Raw genomic sequence first — 23453 nt, forward strand, 5'->3', positions numbered from 1 at the left:
TGGGACCAAACATTTCATCACTGGCCAAATTGGGGAGGGGACACTTTATGTAGCGCAAAACAGAGGGCCCGATTCACCAATATGTTCTTACGAATCTTCTTAGATTCTTTCTTAAGTTGTCCTTAAGAAGTTTTTTAAGAAAACCCTACGTCGGATTCATCAACGCGTTCGTAAGCCCCAGAATTGTTCGCAGCTGTGTTCTTAGATTGATGAATGCCATCTGTTCGTAAGTTGAAAGCGCGTGCCAGGTGAGTCTAATTAACATATATTAGCATAAGTCACCACCCACTAATGCCCATAAAAGGAACTGCAGCAGGACCCTGTAGACGGAGCAAAAAGCAGCAAAATGCCCAAAGTGAAATGCCCAAAGCTTGCCTCTCCACGCCTGATTTCTGACGCCGTGTTGAACAATCAAGAAAGGATGGCTAACACGCTTGATAAAATTGCCTCAACCCTGATGACTATAGCCAACACGCTTAAAGAAATCAACGAGAATGTAAAAAAAAGAAGAATGTAAAAAAAAAAATAAACGTGTAAAAGCTGTGCTCGGATTGTGACAATAATGCATTTTATTCACAAACGGGCAATTAATCGCGCTCGAACGTGAACCGCGTGCCTGCAGTCTGGCCCCATCATTGCGTCAGGACGCACATCCTCACGAGGTTGTGGCTCTGTGTCCAAACACATCCAGCGCCCCTTTAACATGCCGATGGTGCGTTCAATGGTGGAGCGACTGCGCGCATGCATCTGATTGAATAAAACTCCCTGTGGAGTCTGAGGGTTGGTCAGTGGTGTCAACAACCAGGGCATATCCTCGATCCCCTAATAAAATAAATCAAGATAAAATCAAATAAAAAGACAGTTTTGGCATGGTTTCCAATTTGGTTGATTAATGTTAAGTCATTGGCACATTTACGTAATTTTCAAATTCTCCGTAAATCACCAAAAATAGGAAATAAACAAATAAATAAATAAATATGACAGAATTATCATTGTAATATTGAATTTTATTGAACTGCACAAGAGAAGAAAACACAACCATGCCAACATGTCGGCACTGAAATGTGCGCAAGAGTACTCCTGAGTGTTCGTAGGATTTGTTCTTACCTACGAATAAATCCAGGATAAGAAGAAATTGGTGAATGCCACAATCTTCGTCAACTGTTCGTAAGTGGGACTTAAGAACAAATTTGTTCGTAAGAACGCTTCGTGAATCTGGCCCAGAGTCTCCAATTACCAAAGTCGGTTTCTCAGCGGGTGTGTCACTGAGTGGGAAAAAAACATGGGCCTTTGGTTTGGGCTATGCTTCCTGCAAACCATCACCCAGCCGCCCTGGCTAGCCGGCTGGTCGGTTGCTGCCGGGGGAGAGCTAGCTGTGCTAGGCAGCTCCACAGCAGCTACATTCTCCTGGCTACCTGATGCAACTCTGAGGTGCGGAACCATGTTATAAGCTCACTGAGTCTCACCTCCAGAGCCCTAAATAAGTTACACTTTCTGCACCTATTGCCATCACTAAAGGAGGCAGAGGAGTAGCTAAACATTTCACACAAAAACAGGATGAGACACCAGGTTAAAGAGATGGTGAGGAATGCTAATACTCAGTAAAATACTGAGCAATTGGTGGATCAAAATGTCCAACTGGCATATGAAAATTGTCTTTGTGTGATTTGAATTTTAGTAGGCACGGAACTAGACTTGCCTGGGTATTTAAATTTAGGTGAATCCAGCACACATGTGCACCAATGATCTCTACAGAGGAAACAGGAAGTGATGCAATGTGTTTCCTGTCATGGACCAGACGAGAACCCAAGAGCGACACCAGAGTTCGGTTAAACACCACTTTATTGTCAGGGTTGTACAGGCAGGCAGAGCTGGACTCACTGGGAAGCGGGGACCGGGCGAATCCGTCCACGGGCGATGTCAGGAACAGAAGGCAGTTGGGTTTACCGGGGAGCAGGCAGGATAGGATCGTCGGGGACAGGCAGGGTCGAGACCAGGCAGACAGGCAGGAAAACGCTAGAGAGTCGTGTGAACTACAGAGGACAATCTAGCAGGGAGGCAGCGTAGAGCAGGGACCTAAAAGAGCCTTGTGATAGCGCTGATTGGCCACAGGTGCGCGGGGCGAAAGAGGACCCAAGGGCGGAGCCGCCCGCATCTGTGACAGTTTCCACTTCTTGCACTCGCTCACCAATTGCTAACAGTACCGGTATTCTCACTTCATCCAAGTCATTAGCTGCATGTCTCAGTTCCAAATCAGTTTCTGTCCAAGTCTCAGCTGCACAGAGTAAACAGTAAAAACATTAGCATCTGTAGTAAGTAATATTACGGTAAATATGTGACAGTTCGATTAATGTTTATCATCCATCAGTCCTCTTTTTGGTCCAGCAAAATTCTATAGCAGGAGGCAAAAGATTACACGGCTGAAATTTTTGACTCATCACATCACCAAGCCGGTTCATATTATCACCTTAACTTCAGACAATGGGGATTCCTTCAGAACCTTCTCTCTGTTCCCTAAGACCACCCTTCCTGTTCATGCAGATCCACTAGATCCCCCTTTCTGAAATCATCCTCTCCTTATCCTCGTATCCTCTTGTTCCCTCAGGTCTTTCTCTCTTTTCCCTCATATCCTCCTATCTGTTCTCTGATATCCTCCTCTTTGCTGCCTAAGATCCTCCTCTCTTTTTCCTCAGATCCTCCTCTCTGTTCCCTTCATACTTCTTTGTTCTTTCAGGTCCTCCTCTCTGTCCCTCAGGTCCTTCTCTCTGTTCCCTCACATCCTTCTCTCTGTTCCCTCAAAATCTCCTCTCTTTCCCCTCAGATGCTCCTCTCTGTTCCCTCCATTCTTCCTCTCTGTTCCCTCAGGCATGTGACTAAGCTTTTATTCATTCAACCCGCAAGTACATTGTCTTTGAGAGTAATTAAAAAACACTTTTAAGTAAAATGTGCAATGTCATTGTTTTAAAGTTTAAACAAGGTTTATCTGTTGGAATAAAGCAAGCACCACATGGGATTTTGCACTCACAACATCCTCAATTTTCATCCTGTCTACCAATTTTCAAAGTTTTATAATCATAAATGTCTCTGTAACTGTAAAAAAACAGTTTCCAAAATGTCTCAATGCAGTAGCAGGGGGATGTCTGACCCTGTTGTGGCGGTGCTGTGAGGAATATGAGTGGCCCCTGATGCTTGAGGGAAGCCCTTCCCGTTAGTTCAGCTGTGATCAGGCATTAGCCTAAGCTGCCTTTTGTCAACTTTAGCTCTGCTTTTAACACTGTACTCCCAGACAGGGTTAGACACAGACATATGTATAGAGAGCAGTCTTCCCTTCACCGCCAGCTGCTGTCTGACCTTGTACAGAGGACTAGAGTGGGTTCCCAGTCTTCAACCTTAACACTGGCTCATGTGTGCAGTCCTCTGTAAACTCTTGACACGTATGATTGCATCAGCACCAAGCCAGATATTTCTATCTTTAATGTAGCTGAAGACACTAGTGTAGTCAGACTCATCTCAATGATGACACAAAGGCAGGTCCAGAGGCTGGTGGGGTGGTGTGCAACAACTTGATCCTCAAGACAAAGACCGAACAAGTGATCACAGACTTCATCGAAGGTTGTGACTAAGGCCCAAAATCATCTTCACTTTCTGGGATCTTTATGGTAACATCCTATTTATTGATGTTGTCTGCAGCTATGGAGGAGCTGGATGGGGATAATGTCCGAGTGTCCTCCAGAGGGCGTGTTGCTGAAAGAGACATTGTTCAGGTATGAAAACCTCCTGACCAGGGGCCTCATGTACAAAGGGTGCACAGGCACAAAAAAGTTGCAGATGTACTTTTCCATGCTCACAATCATATTTGTCAAGAGTAAACTGACCATGGCAATGTACGATGCTCACATCTTTCTAGTGCTTTGGAGCAGTTGGCGGTGCTCTGGTGCAATGCTGGGAAACATTTAATAACACCCAAGTGATTGCATTTACATAAGTGGGTATAAAAATGTCCGTGAAATGGTGCAGAAAACACTGTTTTCAACAATGGCAGCGTTGGAGCTATTAGAAGATGTTGGAGCAGAGGCACAAATATATTCTTCTTGGCACAGTGCTGTCCTCTGTCATTAACAATAAATGGAAGATGAGTTGTGGGTCAGAATGAATTAATTGTGTGTTGATTCAGACCACCTCCCAACAATGTTGGTTAATTATATTTGTGCATCACAGCTGATCTGTAGATCGACCCACTGAAAATGCTTCCTGTTTACAAATTCATCATGTGAAGGTGCCTTTATAACAACGATTCCAATCACAATCTAAAACCCAGCTCTTGCTGCAAGTGGTGCTTTTCTGTTGGCCTGTCCAACTGCAGTATTTTTTATAGATTTGACGGGCTTCTCGACGGGCTCAGTCCCAAAATGAGCCCGTGTCTGGGAAGCCCAGTGCGGTCAGCACCTGTATAGGGACAGGTAGGACCTGGCTCCTAGTCGTGTCATGCTCCAAATGTAGCCCCAGCTGCACAGTTCCATGAGGATGGTCCCTGAGACCCTGAAGGGGCTAATGAGCCAGTCCTGCCCATTCTCTGCTCACTGCTCCATTAGCAAAAGCTTCTGATAGCACCAACACTACCATAGTTATTGACAGTGTTTCTGCACCATTTTCAGATTCAGATCCTTTATTGTCCCACACGGGGAAATTTACAGTGCAACACAGCAAGAGCACGCAGAGAAAAATAAGATAAAATCGAATAGAATAGGATTTGGAATATACAAAGAGGATGTATATTTACGATAATCCAGATAAATGGATACTCGGCCTCTGTATACCTGTACATAGTACAGAGGGTGAATACAATTTACATATCAGAATATATAATATTCAGATTGTGTTAGCGGGCGTTATGTTTATTGTGCAGTCTGACAGCAGCCGGCAGGAAAGATCTGCGATACCTCTCCTTCGCACAGCGAGGGTGGAGCAGCCGCTCACTGAATGAGCTGCCCAGTGCTGCCAGGGTGTCCTGTAGGGGGTGGGACATGTTGTTCAACATGGATGACAGCTTAGCCATCATCCTCCCGTTTCCCACCACCTCCACCGAGTCCAGGGGACATCCCAGGACAGAGCTGGCCCTCCTCACCAGTCTGTCCATCCTCTTTTCACACTTTATATTCACTCCTGCCATCACAAAAACTTGGGTGTGTTCACTGTTCATCTGTTATCACCCTCACGAATGCCCTTTTGAACATTATTTACCCAGCATCGCCTCTCAGGGTCACCAATGAGCTACAAATGTGTCTCCACCAACCACCAAGTTGGTGTGGAGCAGCCCACACTTCCACAGTCAGTTCACTCCAGATAAATCTGAACGTGAGCATGGAAAAGTGCATTGTACATGAGGTCCCTGGACTCTTTGAAACTGTCATCAACTGTTAAAGAAGAAGAATCTGTTGAAGTTTGTGTGAAGCTGTAAATGAAATCTCAATTTTATTTCAACATCAGATGTTTCTGCAGTTATATTTGAGACACTGAAATTCTGTTTTCATTCAGTTTGTTCCTTTCCGTGACTACATCGACCGCTCAGGAAACCAGGTGCTCAGCATGGCTCGACTGGCCAAGGATGTCTTGGCAGAGATTCCCGAACAGCTGCTTTCTTTCATGAAAAGTCGGGGGATTGAACCGCGACCCCTGGTCCCTGCCACCTCCGACTCAGCCTCTGTGTCCACTTAGAGCACCATAATGTAACAGCGGAACAGGCTGGAGACATTTGTGTCTTTGTGTTGCATGGTTAATGGTGTTCATTTGAAAGTTCAGAGGCAAACGTCTTCAGTCATGAACTCTTGTCCACTTCAGTCAAGTGTGTGAGCCGTCTAATTGTTAACCACACGTGGGAAAGGCTGAGCTGCTGCTCTGGTGTTCGTTCCACATTCCTGTTTTCTCAGGGCATTTGAAAAATACAGGAAATGCAAATAATAAGAATCTGACTCCTGTGATGTGCTGAGAGCCATCCTCTGAACATTAGTAGCCACGTGTGTTCTGTTGTGAGGGAGGGCTGTAATAATCACAACAGGAACCAGTACCAGTGAAATAACAGACAGAAAGGTTGGTGCCCTCCTGGGGGCAGGAATGCACGTGGCTTCGATGTTGACTGGTGGTGAAGAGCAGGCGGAGATGTCCTCCCCTTTGTGTGCTGCACTCCAACATGCAGTGGATGCTTTCTGATGCTCCTCCTCTTCCTCTCAGCTGCTAAGAATCTTTCACGAAGGGGCCTCACTCAGTGTGACGTTCTCATCATATGTAGCAGAGACCTGTGTTCTCCTTATGATTGCTATTGTTTGATCTGACCTCAGAGATGTTGCTAATGGTTCCCTCAGTGGTTTCTGTATGCTCTTGTTTTTGTCAGCTGCAATGTCATTTAGATTAAGATGTCTGCGTGTTTCACACAAAGTTATGCTTTGCCTCTTTGATGCACGGTCAAACATTTGGAAGCATTAGGAAGAACTATGGATATTCCCGCTCCTCCATCACACAGTTTAACATGTTAACCGACTCTACTGATGTTACCTACATTGCTAACCCATTTCTAGGTAACCACAGGGGTGGACAGGTATTCCTCCAACAGTGTTCTTTTAGTTGCTGTTTTCTTTCTGTCAATTTTGCAACATCACATTTCAAATGAGGATCTGGAGAAAAGCTTGGACATTTGTAGTAAAATTTCTTGTTTTCTGTAAAACGCAGCATTAAAGATCATCACCATGACTTTGTTTCTACATTTAATATGAGTTGTAATTTTTTTTTTTTTTTTTTATGTTTTTATTGCAGTCGCGAGAAATCCAGTCAGTACTACAGATTTTCTTTTAGATTTGAATTCGTGCAGTCGCAGTAAATGATGAGCGGGTAATCAAACAATAAAGAACATACCATAATAACACTTCATCGTACAGGAAATGAAAACGTGGCCTTGTTTCCATTGCTGCCAGTTTGTTTGAAAAAGTTTGTTTTTGCATTCTATCAGTGACGGAAACTGTATCCATCAAATGAGCGGAGTGCTTATTAGAACAGGTATGTCTGTCAAACGCATGCATGCATGGCAGCACAGCCACGCAACTTCACATATAGATATTTTTGTATAGAGTGTGCAGATACATTTGCACTTTGTGCAGTCTTAGTTGAGAGATTTATATTCTGTTTCTGTTATTTACGTTTGCATTCATCACAAGTTAGTTTTAGGTTGTTCATATTTTACGGCTTTAGGTTAAAAAAAAAACTTTGTATAATCGATAGTAGTTCTACACTGCCACACAGTGGGATTTTGAAGAAACACACTCGAGAAAATAGTCCGAACTTCCATTTGAAGGGGTTACTTCATATTACAAATTAATGGTAAACATTTCTTTCACTCGTCGATCACAGAGGAATTATTAAAGCCAACTTATTGGTTTATATGGTGGATCCCCTATCCACTGCCAGTGAATCGACTCCGAAGTTTCCTTGAATTACGTGGCTGTTGTGATGCCTGATGTGTTGTGAATCATAGCTCACCAAACTGTTGCCAGGTCAGAGCTACATCAGTCTTTTTACTTCAAGTATTACATGTAGTCGTAATACTAATTTTTATAATTAATTTTGGATAACACATTTTCTAATAAGTCACACTCTCTCGGTGGACTAAACAACGGTATGAAGAGCCAAGTAACTGAAGACATTAGTGCATTTACTTTAATACATTCAGTATAGTGATTTAAAATGTTTAAAAATGTCTTTTTATATGAAACTCTTAGTTTGTCTTTTGTTCATTTCCCGTAAAACGTTGCCTGTTCCCAATCAAACATAGGGCGTATCTGCAGATAAACGCTGTCAACGATGGTCCTCTGACGGCACCATTTGGTATGTTGTAAGCGGCGGACTGGGTCTAGACCGCCCACATCCACAGGGCGGGTCCTCTCTGAGTCGGCGCTACAGGGATACCAAAATGGAAATCCAGGGGCTTTGTGCTCCTCAAAACCTCCAGTCTCAACATGGCGGCCCCCGCAAATCCGTTCCTTCTCTGCTTCGATCCACGGCGGCTGCGTTATCTGAGATTATTTCTACAGGAACCGAAGACGACGGAGTACAGAGTGACCGGAACAACAACAGCAGGCCGAGGACGTCGCCGTTTCACCTCCTGGTGGAACATGGCAGCGGGGCGACTTGTTCGCCTCTCATCAGACCACAGCCGGTCGATAGAGCCAGGTTCCTTCCCCCCTGCCTTGATAACATGGCGTTAAACACAAAGAAAGAACCCGAGCCAAGAGAGTTGCTTGGTTCATCCGGCTCCGTCACAATTCCGTGGAAAAACGAGGAGTCGGCGATTCAAATGGCGCTGTCGCTGTTTGAGGGGGACGATGAGCTGGTGGGACAGCCGAACTTAGCCGCGGTGTTACGGGAGCAGTGTGTGGACGCAGCCCAGGGGCACTACTGTCTGAACGGCCACGGTGTTGCCACCGGGGTGACAGGAGACTCCATTACAAGCGCAGTAACCAAGGAGCGGTTGGACGTTTTTAACGCTGACGGCAGCCAAATCCGAGCTAAACGCCGAGCAGAGGCTTCGGTGAGCAGCCGCGGCGGACGAGACGAGACGGAGCCAACGAGAGCGGCACATGAAGGCTCCACGGAAGCCGGAAACTGCCAGTCGATCTTTTGTTATTCTCTAGAGAACCAGAAGCCAGAGAGACAGCCCCGACCAAAGGCAGAACCCGGAATGGTTCTTTGGCACGACTGCGCTAGTGCGGCTAACGCTAGCCGGGCTGGGAGCCAGAACACTGTTGAACACGTCGTTGTTGCTAACAATTATAGCGACAAGATTCGCGGGCACAGTTCAACTCAGAACAGTGAGGGTAAGGTGGCCGGGGACCTGGACCAGGGCGTTGGCTTGGTTACAGCCATGGACAGCTCAGACTTCTTCTCAACAGTGTCTCCAGGTGTTCCAACCTCGGAAACCTTTTCTGGGATCATCAACATAAACAATCAGAACATCATAGTGACCCTAGAAAATGGTGTCCTGACCCTCGCTGCCCCCCAAGAAGGATGTGTCCATAAAGAGGAGGATGTGTTGACGATCAAAGAACACCTTGGCATGAAAGACCATGAAGATATTGTTCTTAACTATGAAAGCAGGACTAAGTCCATCGGGAAAATTGGTACCCTGGCGGTGACCACTTCGGGCCCACAAGATGAGCCTCGACCTGGATTCTCAGACAGTGGCTCTGAGCTGGTTCTGGTGGACGGTTGCTCTGTGTCTGAGCTCGGTCCCTCTCTCGACTCTGGTCCCATTGTCAAGCAAGAGGCAGCGGTCCTTTGTGCTGTGACAGAAGGAGCTCTGGTCACTCCACCCACCAAAGTCCCTATTACAGACTGCACCACTGGGGATTTCCCATCCATACCACTGATCAGGTCCAAGAAAGAGACTCCTGCCACCTTTAGTTGCCAAAAACCAGGTTGTTCTTGTGTATTTGACACCCGTCAGAAACTAAAGGTTCACCTCCTGAACCATGCAGAGGATCCACGGCCTTACCAGTGCACTGTGGAGGGCTGTGGCTGGGCCTTCGCCACCTCTTACAAACTGAAGCGCCACCTCCAATCCCATGACAAGCAGCGACCGCACACCTGCCAGTTTGAAGGATGTGGCCGTCGCTTCACCACCATTTACAACTTAAAGGCTCACATCAAAGTCCACGAGCAGGACAACACCTTTGTCTGCGAGATCTGCAGCGAGAGGTTTCGCAGCGCCACTCGACTCGCCAATCACCAAAGAGTTCACTTTGAGCCTCAGAGACCCCACAAGTGTGAATTTCCAGGTAGTCCTGACGATATGCGTGCAGGTCACATGCAAACTTGATTAACATGTGATAACAGATTCTTTCTTCATGTCCTACAGGGTGTGAAAAATCCTTCATCACCTTTAGTGCCCTGTTCTCCCACAATCGTACCCACTTCAGGGAAAGTGGCCACTACACGTGCTCATACCCGGGCTGTGGGAAGATTTACGATAAGGGCTGTCGTCTGAAGATCCACATGAGGAGTCACACAGGTAAATCATGTGTGAGCTTAACCAGACCACTGTGCTCATATGTCAGTCCTGTTTGAGCCACGTCCAGATCCGCTGATGGTCTCTGATCTTCACCAGAAAGTAGTAGCTTTCTTTCTTTTCACATGAGACAAGCTTCTGCTGCTGGAAGCATCTGTTTGAGTCTCATCTGTCCATCAAATCTCCCATACTATTTAATTTCAGAGAGGGTAAAAATACTAATACACTGTCAGTTTAGCCAACATAGATGTGCTTTAAATATACATGGCAACAGAGACACATGGCTCTGTTAAAAAGACACTTGAATGTGAATGTGTGTCACAGTTTGACACTGGCTTTCTCGGGTGACCCAAACAGCCACAGTGTGTCCGGCCCACAGCACATCGGCCCATGTCTTTTTTTATTATAATTACCAATATGAAAGGAGTCCCGTTTTGTCCCGCTAAATTAGCCCATGATGATGACGTTCCTGCATATCCCGTTGTGATTAAGCAACTGGACATCCTGTCCACAGAGACTGGTCTCGTCTCAGAGACTTTAGCTCCTCCATCTTTAATGGGAGCTCATAGGTGAAGTCTGTCCTGCTGGGGGAACCCCACCCATGGGGGATTGTTGATCTACAGGATGTGTAGCCATACCACGGAGCTTTTCATGGTTCATTGCAGCAAACAGACAAGATCAGCAGATCCACCATTTGCTCAGCTTCTGTGGAGAAAAGATTCATCAGCAGATTTCAGCTTCTGTGTTGCTCCCAGTTGTTGATGCTGATATTTGCAGCCTGGGATGCTCTGTGTGGTTAATGAAGCTAGCTAGGGCCACTCAGCACTGGCTAAACCTACTGAGCGTCTCCTGCTCTCAACTAGCTGCACCAGCTCTGTCCTCCCTGTCCTCCACTGTTGTCAGGAGTTTAGGACACACGCACATTATGTGCTGACAGAAATGTATTTTCAAAGACAAATTCTTCAGGAGTTACTCCTTCTCTTAGCAGCCTTGTCACTGGAACCATAAATTAGACAAACTAGTCAAGTGTCAATCGTGATTCCAAAATTGCAGTCAGATTTTTTTCTAGCACCTCAAGTTTTTTCTCCACAGGGTACCCTCCAGATAAGCAAAATTCCGACTGGTTGCCCTGTATATGTCAATCAAGTAACGGGATTGCTGATAGGCTGACATCGCAAGTTCTGCTGCACTTAGCGCTGTTGTTTGCGCTTGATTAGTCACCTGAATGTCAAATTCAGTTGTCATCTAACTGGCTGCCCTGTATGTCAATCAAGTGATGAATGAATGATGGGCTGATATTTTTTAATGTCACGCCGCGATCGACCAGTACTACCTCCGCGATCGACCGGTAGATTGCGATCGACGTACTGAGCACCCCTGCTCTAGGGAATACTCTAGAGGGAACCTATAGTTCAAAACCATGAGGTGATAGAGAAAAGCTGAGATCAGTTTTGGATTCTACACTCAAAAATTCCACACTCAAAAGCTGTCGGTCCTAACTCAACAAAAATTGTGTTCCCCAGTGTAATTATTGCATCCTCACTTTGTAGAGTGTAAATTATTTCAGTCCAACTTTCTGCTGTTCCCGTGGAACCGGACCGGGTCAGCCATCTCCTCTGAGCTGACTAGCTGATGTAAGAGGTTGCTATGATTAGTCCATATTCAGACAGCAACAGGTGACCCAGCAGTCTCCTCGGAGCTGGTGCCTGCTGTGGTTGGAGTGGTTTCTGTGTCATGGGTGATGTAGCTTTGCTGCTCCCCAGATCTGTTCTCAGGTAGACTGGCAGTCAGGTGAGCTTTGTGGGCAGGTTGTAGAATCTGTTGTTCTGTCAGACCTTTTGGGGTTCCTGTGGTGACTAAATAGTGGACTTGTGTTTGCAGGAGAACGTCCGTTTATCTGCGACTATGACGGATGTGGCTGGTCCTTCACTAGTATGTCCAAACTGCTCCGACATAAACGGTAATGATCTGACTGATGGTCAATGTTCTGGTGTATTACACTGCCACTTGACCTCCTCTCTCTCCTCAGAAAACACGATGACGATCGGCGTTTCATTTGCACAGAAGAGGGATGTGGCAAGTCCTTCACCCGGGCGGAGCACCTTAAGGGTCACAGCATCACCCACCTGGGGACAAAACCCTTCCTGTGTCACGCTGATGGTATTTACACATCTGGAATGAAAGCATCAAAGGACCTGGTGCACCTGCACAGCTAATGAGTTTCCTGTTTGTTGCCCAGGCTGTAATGCAAGGTTTTCAGCTCGCAGCAGCCTTTACATTCACTCAAAGAAACACAGACAGGATGGCAGCACGCTGAAAACCCTATGTCCGATGGCCAACTGTTCCAAAAACTTCTCTTCCCGCAGCAGTCTGAAGAGCCACATCATGAAGCAGCACCATGTCAGTCCAGGTATGTTGAGAGTGATGATGGCTAACTTTAACCACACATCTCATGGCGGACCGTTATGCATGTACAGACATACGCTTGTCTCGAGCATTAGAGAGTGTCCATAATCAGCTCCCTGTCCAGGTACGGGAGGCTGACTCCATCGCTACTTTCAAGATCTGACTTAAAACCTACCTCTTTGAAAAAGCTGATTGTTACTAATTCTGTAGTTCCAGTTACTATCATAGACAGACAAATTATCATACTTAGGGGGTTGTCTAATCATTAGATTAACATCTTAGCTGTGCTGCTGTAGGCCGAGGCTGCTGGGGTCCAGAAACATGATCACCTGAAAGACCTCTGTCACCCCCCCCCCCCGGGACATGGTTTTCTCTCATCTCCTTTCCTCTCCTTTCCTCCTCCTCATCAAGCAGACTAGTTATGCTGATTCTTGTGTAGTTTTTCTGCTTCTCCCCCCCCGGCCCCCACCTCTCTATTTATTTACAGGTATTGCCGCCTTCGGAGCAGCATGATGACCTCTGGCCCCGCTGACCCGTTGTATAGTGTGTTTTTGTGCTCTGTGCTTCTCCTCTTCCTCTCCTCTTCCTCTCCTCTCCTCTCTCTCCTCTCCTCTCTCCTCTCCTCTCCTCTCCTCTCCTCTCCTCTCCTCTCCTCTCCTCTCCTCTCCTCCTGATTGATTGAATCATTTTACTTCCATCTGTTTTTTCCTCCATCACAGATGCTCTCAGCCAGATGGAGACCATTCCCACCTTAACTCCCAGCAGTGAGCTTATAAGTTCCTCCCCAGCAACGGTTGTTGGGGCCAGCGTTGCCACAGGTGACCAGTTGACAAACTTGGATCTGAACTCCCTTTTTTCATCAGTACCTGGAGGCTCCATCCCCAACAGCAGCGTTGAAGTGGGCATTCCTGCTAGTGGGAGCACATCTAATAGTACCTTCACCATGGACTTGTCCCTGGTCAACTCTGGCATTCTCACCATAGACTCTTCTTCTGTCAGCACCACGCTCAGTTCCAACAGCAACGCCACACTGTCCAAAGCTAAAGATCCTCTCATCTTAGCCTCCAGAGGTGACATGGGCCCCCACCACAGTCTGGACAGAAGTGTGGATGATGTCCTGCCCCAACAGCACACTATCAATTTGGATGAGGTGCAGACAGTCACCCCTGAGGCCCTGGGAAACCTCACAGCACTGGCGATGCAGGACTCGGGGGTGTCCGTAGACCCCAGTGTCCAGCAACCGCTGAGTTCCACGGGGGGTCTTCATGTGGAGCCCACCAACTCTCTAGTGGTGGCACCTGTAGCTGAGCTGCTAACCTCTTCCTCAAAGGTAATAGATGTGGGGGGCCATGGGGAGACTGGCCCCCTGCTGGGCTGTGTGGAAGTGCTGGGGCCTGGAGGAAAGGTTCTGCCACAGTTTGTGTTCCCCTCTCACAGCAACAGCTTCAGCCCCCAGAAAGACCAGGATCTCAATGTTGTGCCACCCAGCAGCTTCCTGGTGAGTTCAGAAAAATCTGCATTGATGTTTTCCATAATTTGAGAACATTTATTTCCATCAAACACCACATGATGAAGAAAGAGTGTTGGTTGTGGGCCACTAACAGCTGATCAGTTATAAATTCCTCTGCTTTTTGACCAATCAGAGGCTGATTGTCCCATTGCGTTTTGTTGACACCAGTACTGTGCTAATGTTGCTCAGGAGAGTGGTGGATCTGCCCGGACTGACTACAGAGCCATCCAACTGGCCAAGAAGAAAAAGCAGAGAGGCTCATCAGCATCCTCCTCTGGTGAGACTCCTCTTCCTCCTCCTTCCCCCATCATTCAACACTATCTGACTGTAACCTTGTTGCCGTTGGAGCCAGGTAGTTCAGGGTCCAGTCAAAGGAAGTGTAAAGCAGCAAGGGCACCTGCGGTGCTCTCAGCCATCCGTTACAGTGAAGGATCTGCGGCAGCAAATGGCGGCCTGACTCTGCGTGACCCCATCACTGGGGCCCAGTATGTCCAGATCCAATTGCTGCAGGTAGGATTGGCATGGCAGGTGTTGTCTCTGCTCACCTGAGCCACACGTTGACCCAAGTTTGTTACCTCACAGGACGATTCGGCTGGTGATGGAGACCTGGCGTTCCAGCTGAGCTCTCAGCCATCCAGCTCCCACTCTCAGCTGACAGCAGACCTGCCTGTCAACATTTTGCAGGTGATGGCATCCCAACACAGCCACACCTGTGTGGGGGGGGGGGGGGGGAGGGAGTGACGCCATTTTTCTGATACAGAATCCTGGAATAAAATGCAGCTTAATGACAAGAAAGGGGGAGGGGAAAAGACTAAGAATAATTTAAACTTCATTTCCAAATGTTTCATAGATCATTAACAAAGTTTGGAAAAGCGATTCATTAAGTGTAGATTAACATCACGGTACGAGTGATGATTCGTTATTCCATCCAGACTTTTATTAAAGTAAAAGCTTTTGAGCACACAGCAGGCGAAAGGAATTACATAAAACGGTGAAAAATCTGAAAGTTGTCGGTGCTACAGAAGGAACCCAGGTGATGAATTCACTGGACCAGAGGCTACATGTTAACGGCAGGCAGCAGCGTGTGTGTGTGTGACTACAATACTAAGATAATAAACCTGTTCATAGAGCAATCTGCTGTTATTTAGTGCATACAGGAGAAAAGGCTGTTTGTACCACTCAGAGATGGTGCAACTGTATCTGGGAATGATGCATGAAGACTTTGACAAAACAGCCTTTGAAGATTTAGACTGTAAAGTTCAATGTTATTAGTAGAAACCAGCATTTACCCACAGCATATCATCCATTTCAGTGAAACACATCAACTAAGAGCACCACGCAGCATGAGTGGGCTCAGAGTGCAGATGAAAGTGGAAAGATCAAAGAGAGTCACCTGGTCACAACAGCAGCCAATCAGCTTTCAGATTCAGGCAGGAACACTCTTTCTCTCACGTTTTGTCACTAATACAAAGGGAGTGACTGTATTTGGCTGTGACGGCTGCGCTATACGCTGCATTAGCACCTGTAGCATTAGCAAATTTATTTGGATATTTGCTTCACACTCATCTGCAGGAAGCTGTGTTTTGGAAGCTGAAGGAGGAGGCTGCTTTAAAATTCATATACACCACAGATGCATGCTAGCGTTAAATCCTTTGATCTTTTTCACGTCCAAACTGCACAGATGGTTGATAGTGAATGTTCTGCTGATCAGGAGCGGTTTTCTGCATAAACGCTTTTCACGTGTGTGACTTGGTTCTTGTGTCTTCCTTGCCACAGGAGCCTGCGGCGACGGCAGAAGATGATGGCTCTGATAATTCACAGTTTACAGGAAGCACAATCAATCTTCAGGACCTTGAGTGACTGGGGTCAGTTGGTCCCGATCCACTGCTCAAGCACCTTGAGAGGATCCACCCCAAGTCCAGACCATGTAGCATGTCGATTCCATCATGTGTGATTGTTGTGGCCTCTGTTGCCTTACAGATGCTCTCTGCAGTCCTCTGGCAGCTTCTCTTTGATTTCTAATGTTTTGATGACATCGTGTCTTCTTGCAATTAGTTACATCCTCAGTTTGAGGTTTTTATCTCTTTATTTATTTTTGAGCTGTTTACAAGTTGGCAGAGTCAAAAAAATGGATTAAAACAATTGTCACAACCATATTTTAACTTGTCCTTAATTTTTCTACAAAATCACCATGACAACAGACTGGTTTAGCTGCATATTAATGCATTTTTTTGTTGGCCATTGCTTTTTTCTGGCCAGCAGAGGCTTTTTTTCTGGCCAGCAGAGGGTAGCAGAAAATTTTCAGTGGTTTCCAAAATTTGGACAGTTTACCATGAATTAGTTGTAATCTATTTTTTTGAAGAATGTAATTTTTGCAGTTTCATACCATTCTGTTGTATGAAAGGTCATGTTTTTATTCATATGGTAGTCTTTGTAAAACTGTGGAGTTTGTTCTTAGATATCTAGTAAGCCTTAGGTGGCATTTGCTGCATGTAGAGGACAAATGGACTGGTTACACTGGGAGAGGGAGGAAAAATGGACTGGTTATACTGGGGTGTCTGGTCGCTAGTTGATTCCAAGCACTGACCTACTTTATTCTCTTGTTTTTCCTCTGGAGAACACAGTCCACCTCCTGGCCTCATTCCCTCCCACATGTTCCACGCTGCAGAGCCTCTGTGATTGACAGCTCAGAGGTCCCGCCTCCCTTCCCCACTATCAGCCAATAAGGCAGAGGAGCGAGGACGAGCCCTCAGCGGCGTCCTCTGGCGTGAGCCTCGGCTAGTGAGGGTCGCACACTGCGATCATGTGACAGACGGAACTTCTAGGAGCTGCTGTTGCGCGATCACTCCGGAGAATAACCCGCGGTCCCATCTGCTTCAGTCCGATTCTGTCCACATCCTTCTGCTCTAGCCAAACAAGGTGAGTTGGTAGTTCGGGCGGTTTGATCAGCGATGGTTCTGCTCGGTTCTTCCAAATGCTGCAGAACGCTGCACTAAAACATGTTAACGCATAACCGAGACGCGCGCCTTGTGCCGCATGTGCGCAGGTCTCTGGTTTGATTTGTCAGCACGAGGCCAACGGCGCAGAATTGTAGATTAGCGCGCAGGTATCATGTCTGCGGTAGAATCAGGTCTTCTGGACGCTGCCAAGTGTTGGTCAGGGAATAACGAACTTGTGCACTCTGATTCACGCACTGTCGCGTAAACAAGCACGCGCGCTACTCGCGGCTTCCACCTGTGGTGGCGGACGGTAACGTGCTCGGGTTTACTGTCGGTCAGTTCCAGCAGGAGGGGCCCTGGAAGAGGGGGTTTGTGTGCTGCCCGTTCCAGGAAGAGAACCTATTTCAGAGTGTAGAAGGTCATGAAAAGGCTCATCTGCAGTCATCATCTGAGCTCAGGAACCTTTGGAAAAACCTGTAGAATGTGTCAGAAGATAAAACACACACACACACACACACACACACACACACACAGAGCAATAATAAATGTGAAAAAACATGTTTCAGTGTTTGATGTTTGACAGAAAAGTTATTATTAACCTGACTTTTGGATTACTGTCTTTTATTTTTACAGATGTGCGAGCACTTTCTTTTAGCTGAAACGCTTTGTGTGTATCTTTGAGGGTCTGTGTGGGACTGAGAATAATCACATTCTGTTGTGGTTTTCAGAGGAACTCCAGGCTGCAGACGTCGGATCAGAGTATTGCGGTCAATTGTTTTGACAATCACATCAGCTGGACCACCATCTGACTGACTGTGACCCTCAACTGCGTGGCCTGGCACCTACGACTCATTCCATTCAGAGTTTAAGCAGAGGAACTTGGCCGAGACACTCCAAGGTCTGAGGGGACTCTTCTTTCTGACAGTGGCTCTCTGATCGGCTGTCAGCCATGGTGACGGATGTGGGCTCCTACCAAGTGATGGAGTCACCGTTTTCAGAGGACGACCTTAGTGAGACATCAAGCCCGGGGTCCTGCTCCAGCCCAGATGCTCAGGCGCTCAGCTCCAGCTATGGTAGCAATTCCAGCTTGGAGAGCCAGGACAGCCTGCTGAACCACCTGCTGTCCCAGGCCTCTTTAGGAGAGGCTGCTGGTGTTGTGGCAGATTCTCCACCAATGTCCAATTTCATGTGGGATGAAGGAGAGGAAATCCCCAAACCAGTAAAGGAGGAACACTTTGACTTTCCGATTCGGCCCAATGTAAAATTGGATGAACAACTCATAGGGTGGTTCCAGCCCACACTGGAAGAGATCGAAGAATTCCTGGAGGAAAACATGGAGGCAGTAGCAAACAAGCTGGAGACTCAAGAAAGTTGCACGAGGTTCGCAGCAGGATCAGGAGAAATTCTTTGTCTAGAACCATTCCAGAATATATGTAGGGATGCCTTCCCCGATCCTAAAGTGGAAGCAGAACACACTGAACACAGTCTAACTGAGAATAAGGACCCCTCACCTGAAAAGTCATCAGATCAGAAAGCAGACAGAGGTCCAGACTGCAGCGGAACACCCATCATCCTTCACATTCAGCACCTCCAGATCAAGCAGGAGGCCACCATGGCACCTTTGACCCCAGTAACCCCGCTCTCACAGTCTGACCCAACGTCAGATGTCAATATTGCACAGCTGCTGGTCAACATCCAAGGTCAGACCTTTGCTCTGGTGCCCACCATCCTGCCTTTCCCCAGCATTAACACCTCCTCCAAGTTTGTACGCATTGCACCTGTCCCCATTGCAGCCAAGCCTCTGGCACATGGTGAAACCTCACTGGGCCAAGCGGCTGGAGGTCATGTTGGTGGTCAGAAGTTTCAGAAGAATCCTGTTGGGGATCTTCTCAAAATGCACAAATGCACTTTTGCTGGATGCAACAAGATGTACACTAAGAGCAGTCACCTAAAGGCCCACCTGAGGAGACACACGGGGGAGAAACCATTCACCTGCACCTGGCAGGGCTGTGGATGGAGGTAGGTCTTTCACACAGACACACACACGCAAACATACACACACAATGAGGGTGATATAAGTCTGTAAATGAATGTGTTGCTGTTGCAGCATAGCTGCTGGTTATTTCTTGAATGGCTGGTCAGCAAGCACCTGTGAGATAAATTACACAGCTGTGCATAAAGAACACAAAGTTAGCAATTCCTATTGATTGGTAACCAGTAACTTTCTGGAATTTATTTAAATTTATTTTAACTCACAGAATTTAACACGTCCAGTACTTTAGGAAAAGTGTGTGCTTTTCTGTGTTTTTTTTTTGTACATGTGGGTTATGATTAGGGGGCTAGTTGTAATGGGTAGGGTTAGGGGCTGGATAATGCTGCTTTTTCGTACTGGGACTCTACCTCCACCTAACATAGGATTTCCTACTTGGAATACTGGAGGACCCTCACAACCCTTGAGTTGAATTTCAAAGATGGCTGCCACATGTGTGAACATTACAGACACTCAAGTAATATTCCATTTGTTAGCATTTCTGGCTACTTTTTGTTGTATTGTTTGGCATATATGTATGGAAATGCTGCTGCTTTCGTGTAATTATCATTTATCATGCTCAAATTATGACAAATGCCACAGTAACATGGCCATCTTGATTGCTGACTTTGTAACTGTAACACTAGCATTTCCAGCTCTAACCTATAAGTTATATGAAACTCAGCATGTCTATGAAAGGAAGTAACATGTTCTGAAACTTGTTGTTGTCATGACTACATGAGCTCTTCAAAGTTTTGAGGAATTGTGTCACATGTCAGTCTCATTTATCTCCAGGTCACATTGTTGTTGTTGCACCCCAGCACTTAATCACAGGTGACTTTAATGACTGTTAAGTCAGTGACCTGAGAGATTTGAGTCCTGTCAGAGTCATGTGACGTGGACATTTACACCTCTGAATTTCTCATCTTTCCTTCTTCTTGACAGATTTTCCCGATCAGACGAGTTGTCCCGACACCGGCGATCCCACTCAGGTATCAAACCCTACCAGTGCCAAGTGTGTGAGAAGAAATTTGCCCGCAGTGACCACCTGTCAAAACATGTCAAAGTCCACCGTTTTCCACGCATCAGCCGCACAGCTCACTCCCTAAATTGACTGACATCTGGGAACATCGAGCTGACTGACGCCATCATTGAGCTACATGGACCACCCTTCAGGGATGAATTTACAGGGTGTCTATGGAGGAAACAGCACCTTCTGACCTCTACCACAAAAGTGATTAATGTCCAGGACAAAAAGAAAAGCTTCTAGTCTAATTTGAATTTAAAATAATGCAATTTCAAGCAGACTGAGATCAGAGCGCACCTCTGGGCCTTCGTTCCAGCTTTCCAGCTGTCAGCCATGTTTTCGCACTTTTCAATTTATTTGTAGAGTGCTCAGTATTCACTTCCGGTTAGCTGGAATTGAACAAAGAATCAAATGCTGCTTAACTTAAATATGTTCTTACACTCATTTCTTCAAACCCTCCGCTAGATCCTAATCAGTCAGCCAGTCCATTTAAAGGTCTCGAAGGTGTTCTGCTAGCATGTCACTTAAGCCAGCAGAATTTTGATGATGGAGTTTTGATACCATTAGCTTAGATGCAGTTTTTGTTATTGAGTATGTCGGAGTTTATGAACAGATCACATGTCTCAGCAAAAGCTGCAGCTGAACCAACTTCCTCATGCAACCATTTTGGAGTGCTTTTAAAACTAAACTAAGCTTTCCTCAGTTTTAATGTCCAAAGTTCTCAAATATTAAAAAAAAACATTGATGAGATTATTCATAAAGCTCTGCCCACCATTTAGAGTCTGTTTGAGGTCTGCCATTGCCACTGGCTAAAGATTTGTCGGTCCTTGTTAGACTACATTTACCAGTGCTGCAGAAAACAGTCAGAACAATGATTGGCCCAGTCTGTAATGGGTGTGTCCCAACTTTTCTCTGTTTGTATTACTCTGTCAATGCAGAGGCGATATCCGGACATGATCCACTGAATGGTTGAGAGGAGGATGATTGGAAATCCAAGAATCAGCCTTCTTGGCTCCAAGGTCACAAGTTTAAGCTAAACATTACATGAGTAGGTGCCATTTGATCCACTTTGGGACGTTTATTAAACTAAAGTTTTAAAGAATCTGCCTCAACTCTCCCACAGATCACCTTCAACCTCAACCAGCTTCTGCTGGTGTCACATAATGGTGCTTGTCTCCCAGGGGCTTCTGGGACATCAGATTTCCTGACTGAGTAAGGACACTAGTAGCATGTGTGAACAGTAGGGGGCATTACTTAATGACCCTGTAACACAAACAGGTGTCCTCACACCTGCTGAATGTATGTAAATATGCAGACGATGCATCTAGGAGTGGAGAGGATTTTTGTCGGAAGTATCTACACCACCTTTCAGCAACGGCATGCAGAATATATCTTTTCTTTGTTTGGTACATTGTCAAATAAACAACTCTGCTTTCAAATTTCTTTGTGTTACTTTTTGACTTCTCAACAGTTTCAGAACATCAACATGTGTTGGACCTGGAGATGAGGGAAAATGTTTTTTGGTTTCACAAAGCCAGTTAAGCATAATGCAACCCTTCTACATCTCCCCAGCAGAGTTGGAAAATTAACAACCACGTATGCAGAAAGTCAGCATATTAAAATACAAAGAAAAGGAAAATAGCAGGAGCAGAACATCTAATAAAACAATTATCAGCTCTAAACCAACAATACCCAGTTAAACCAGTAATACCCAGGTCAACTATTAATGCCCTATTATCTCCCTGTCCAGGTACGGGAGGCTGACTCCATCTCTACTTTTAAGATTAGACTTAAAACCTTCCTCTTTGAAAAAGCTTATTATCACTAATTCTGTTGTTCCAGTTACTGTCCTAGACAGATAAATTATCATACTTAGGGGGTCGTCTAATTATTAGTAATGCTGCTATAAGCTGCTGGGGTCCAGAAACATGATCATCTGCGGTATTAGGTAACGCATTGCGTCACTTCCTGTCTTCTCACTAGAGTTTGTTGGTAAACTGTGCATGGTGTGTGTTGGATTTCTGTGTAGATTCTTTAAATATACACACATATGGTTGACACATATACACACAGTCTTCCTATATTTGCAGAAATGGAGGCTTAGCAACTGAAAAAAGCTGCTGAGAGCCTTATGTAAGTGACCAAAGCCTTGAGAAGAGTTCAAAAGCACCTTTTTGTCATTTCAAATGTTCCTCTTCTTTTCTGCTCTACTCATAAAACAGTGGTGAATACATTGGGCAGAAACTCAGAGAAAAGTCTTTTGATCCATGTTTGTGTGTGTGTGTGTCTGTGTGTCTGTGTGTGTGATAGATCTATGTGGTGGCCTTTGGGTCAGATGTGGGACCTTTTTGGTCCAGATGTGGGTTCTACGACTAATTTAAGCAGAACATCCCATGATTCTTTAGCATCACCACAGCAGTTGTTTCTTAAATTCCATTCAAATATTGTAGCTGTATTGCCACCATCGGTCCATTACAGACTCACAACTGGGCGTTCTGATCCCTGACCTTGGATAAAGAAACAAATGAATGAAAGTGGATTTATCTTCCTGTGTTTTACACGCAACATTATCTGCACAGAAATACCTGCAAGCAACTCTAAATGTGACTGACATCTGATTGGTCAATATTTGACATGTTCCAGGGGGTTCTCTCAGTCTTTGTAAGGTACAGCTGATGACATCAGCAGGGACTAAAGCGGCCTGTCAATCATTCATCAATAAAAACAGGTCCACGTTTTCTCCATCATCAGAGCAGAAAAACAAGTTCAATGTCCTGCAACTGAAGCAGGTCACTGAACCGGACTCTCGTCTTCTCAGGTTCTGGTTTGGTCTACAAACAGGGCTCGTGTCTCTGCTGTAGGTTTTCAGCTGATCTGCTTTTGCCTGAATGTTCTCAGGAAGGTTGACCTTGGCCCTGTTGTGATCACAAGGATCATGAAGCAGTATTTCATATTTAGACAGCTCAGGTTAGTGTCGGTGAGGAGCAGAAGAAAGCCTTCAGTCCTCAGCCCTTGTTGTTTTATGAGTTGTCTTAATCATTTCAGCCGCAGCCAAATTACCCAGAATCCATAAGACATATTTGTGTTGCTGTTATTGATCTGGATTGTATGAAGAAGCATGATGCTGCTCGGACAAACACACCTGTCACACACATCTGGGATGGAGATGGAGCCAGCAACAGGTCACCAGGTCACTTCAACTTGACCTCTGAGCAATGCTGGGCAGTTCACTTCCCCAGAGGACAGAGGAGGAATTACAACTGGCATTTAGTGATGATCAAAATGAACCCTTAATATTTGATGGATCTTCAGTCAGCTGGGTTCAGTCTGGGTCCAGTGTCCTGGTCCAGTTCACGCTTGCTCAGTATGGACCTCATTGACAGCAGGACAGATGTCGTCTTCAGTCCTCTATATTCTTCCGCTCTCTGACTTTGATGGCTCGCCTCTGTCATGCTGGCAGAATTTGTCTGTGGTCTGTATGGAACGCTGTA

The 23453-nt window shown here is 45.9% G+C and overlaps 3 protein-coding genes and 1 long non-coding RNA gene across 22 annotated transcripts in view; 3 read left to right on the plus strand and 1 right to left on the minus strand.

Moving 5' to 3' along the window:
• Positions 1 to 6744, plus strand: part of LOC130524722 (copine-9-like) — a 110608-nt gene extending 103864 nt beyond the window's left edge. For 3 of the 6 annotated variants that reach the window (XM_057031135.1, XM_057031137.1, XM_057031136.1), the window contains 2 exons: positions 3691 to 3764; positions 5536 to 6744. In XM_057031135.1, the coding sequence (XP_056887115.1) occupies positions 3691 to 3764; positions 5536 to 5715 (254 nt within the window). In that variant the 3' untranslated portion in view covers positions 5716 to 6744. The remainder of the gene's footprint in view (positions 1 to 3690; positions 3765 to 5535) is intronic. The other 3 variants (XR_008950205.1, XR_008950206.1, XM_057031138.1) reach the window with 2 other exon arrangements.
• On the minus strand, positions 552 to 1232 carry LOC130524763 (uncharacterized). Its single transcript, XR_008950234.1, has 2 exons — positions 1108 to 1232; positions 552 to 822 (listed from the first exon to the last, which is right to left on the minus strand). It is a non-coding gene; the product is annotated as an uncharacterized LOC130524763 (long non-coding RNA).
• Positions 6745 to 7685: 941 nt separating the features above from the next.
• Positions 7686 to 16123, plus strand: si:dkey-156n14.3 (zinc finger protein ZXDC). Of its 4 annotated transcripts, XM_057031110.1 has the most exons (11): positions 7686 to 9821; positions 9902 to 10054; positions 11933 to 12011; positions 12081 to 12211; positions 12291 to 12461; positions 13177 to 13221; positions 13321 to 13955; positions 14136 to 14244; positions 14320 to 14477; positions 14550 to 14651; positions 15744 to 16123. In XM_057031110.1, exons 1-11 carry the CDS (start codon positions 7958 to 7960, stop codon positions 15825 to 15827), a joined length of 3531 nt encoding a protein of 1176 aa, XP_056887090.1. In that variant the 5' UTR covers positions 7686 to 7957; the 3' UTR covers positions 15828 to 16123. The 4 variants fall into 4 exon arrangements, with proteins under 4 accessions (XP_056887090.1, XP_056887091.1, XP_056887088.1 ...); XM_057031111.1 differs by lacking the exon at positions 13177 to 13221; XM_057031108.1 differs by having other exon boundaries at positions 7691 to 9821; positions 13177 to 13955.
• A 149-nt stretch (positions 16124 to 16272) lies between these two features.
• LOC130524731 (Krueppel-like factor 15) lies at positions 16273 to 21401 on the plus strand. 11 transcript variants are annotated; one of them, XR_008950210.1, is made up of 6 exons: positions 16273 to 16886; positions 17635 to 18925; positions 19731 to 19769; positions 19881 to 20169; positions 20901 to 21010; positions 21086 to 21401. XR_008950210.1 is itself a non-coding variant. In XM_057031156.1 (6 exons), exons 2-5 carry the CDS (start codon positions 17856 to 17858, stop codon positions 20933 to 20935), a joined length of 1191 nt encoding a protein of 396 aa, XP_056887136.1. In that variant the 5' UTR covers positions 16273 to 16886; positions 17635 to 17855; the 3' UTR covers positions 20936 to 20981; positions 21086 to 21401. The 11 variants fall into 11 exon arrangements, 5 of the variants coding, with proteins under 5 accessions (XP_056887136.1, XP_056887135.1, XP_056887133.1 ...); XR_008950211.1 differs by having other exon boundaries at positions 20901 to 20981; XR_008950212.1 differs by having other exon boundaries at positions 19881 to 19927.
• Positions 21402 to 23453: the final 2052 nt, after the last annotated feature.

This window comes from Takifugu flavidus, chromosome 4 (genome assembly GCF_003711565.1).
Source record: "Takifugu flavidus isolate HTHZ2018 chromosome 4, ASM371156v2, whole genome shotgun sequence".
NCBI lineage: Eukaryota > Metazoa > Chordata > Actinopteri > Tetraodontiformes > Tetraodontidae > Takifugu > Takifugu flavidus.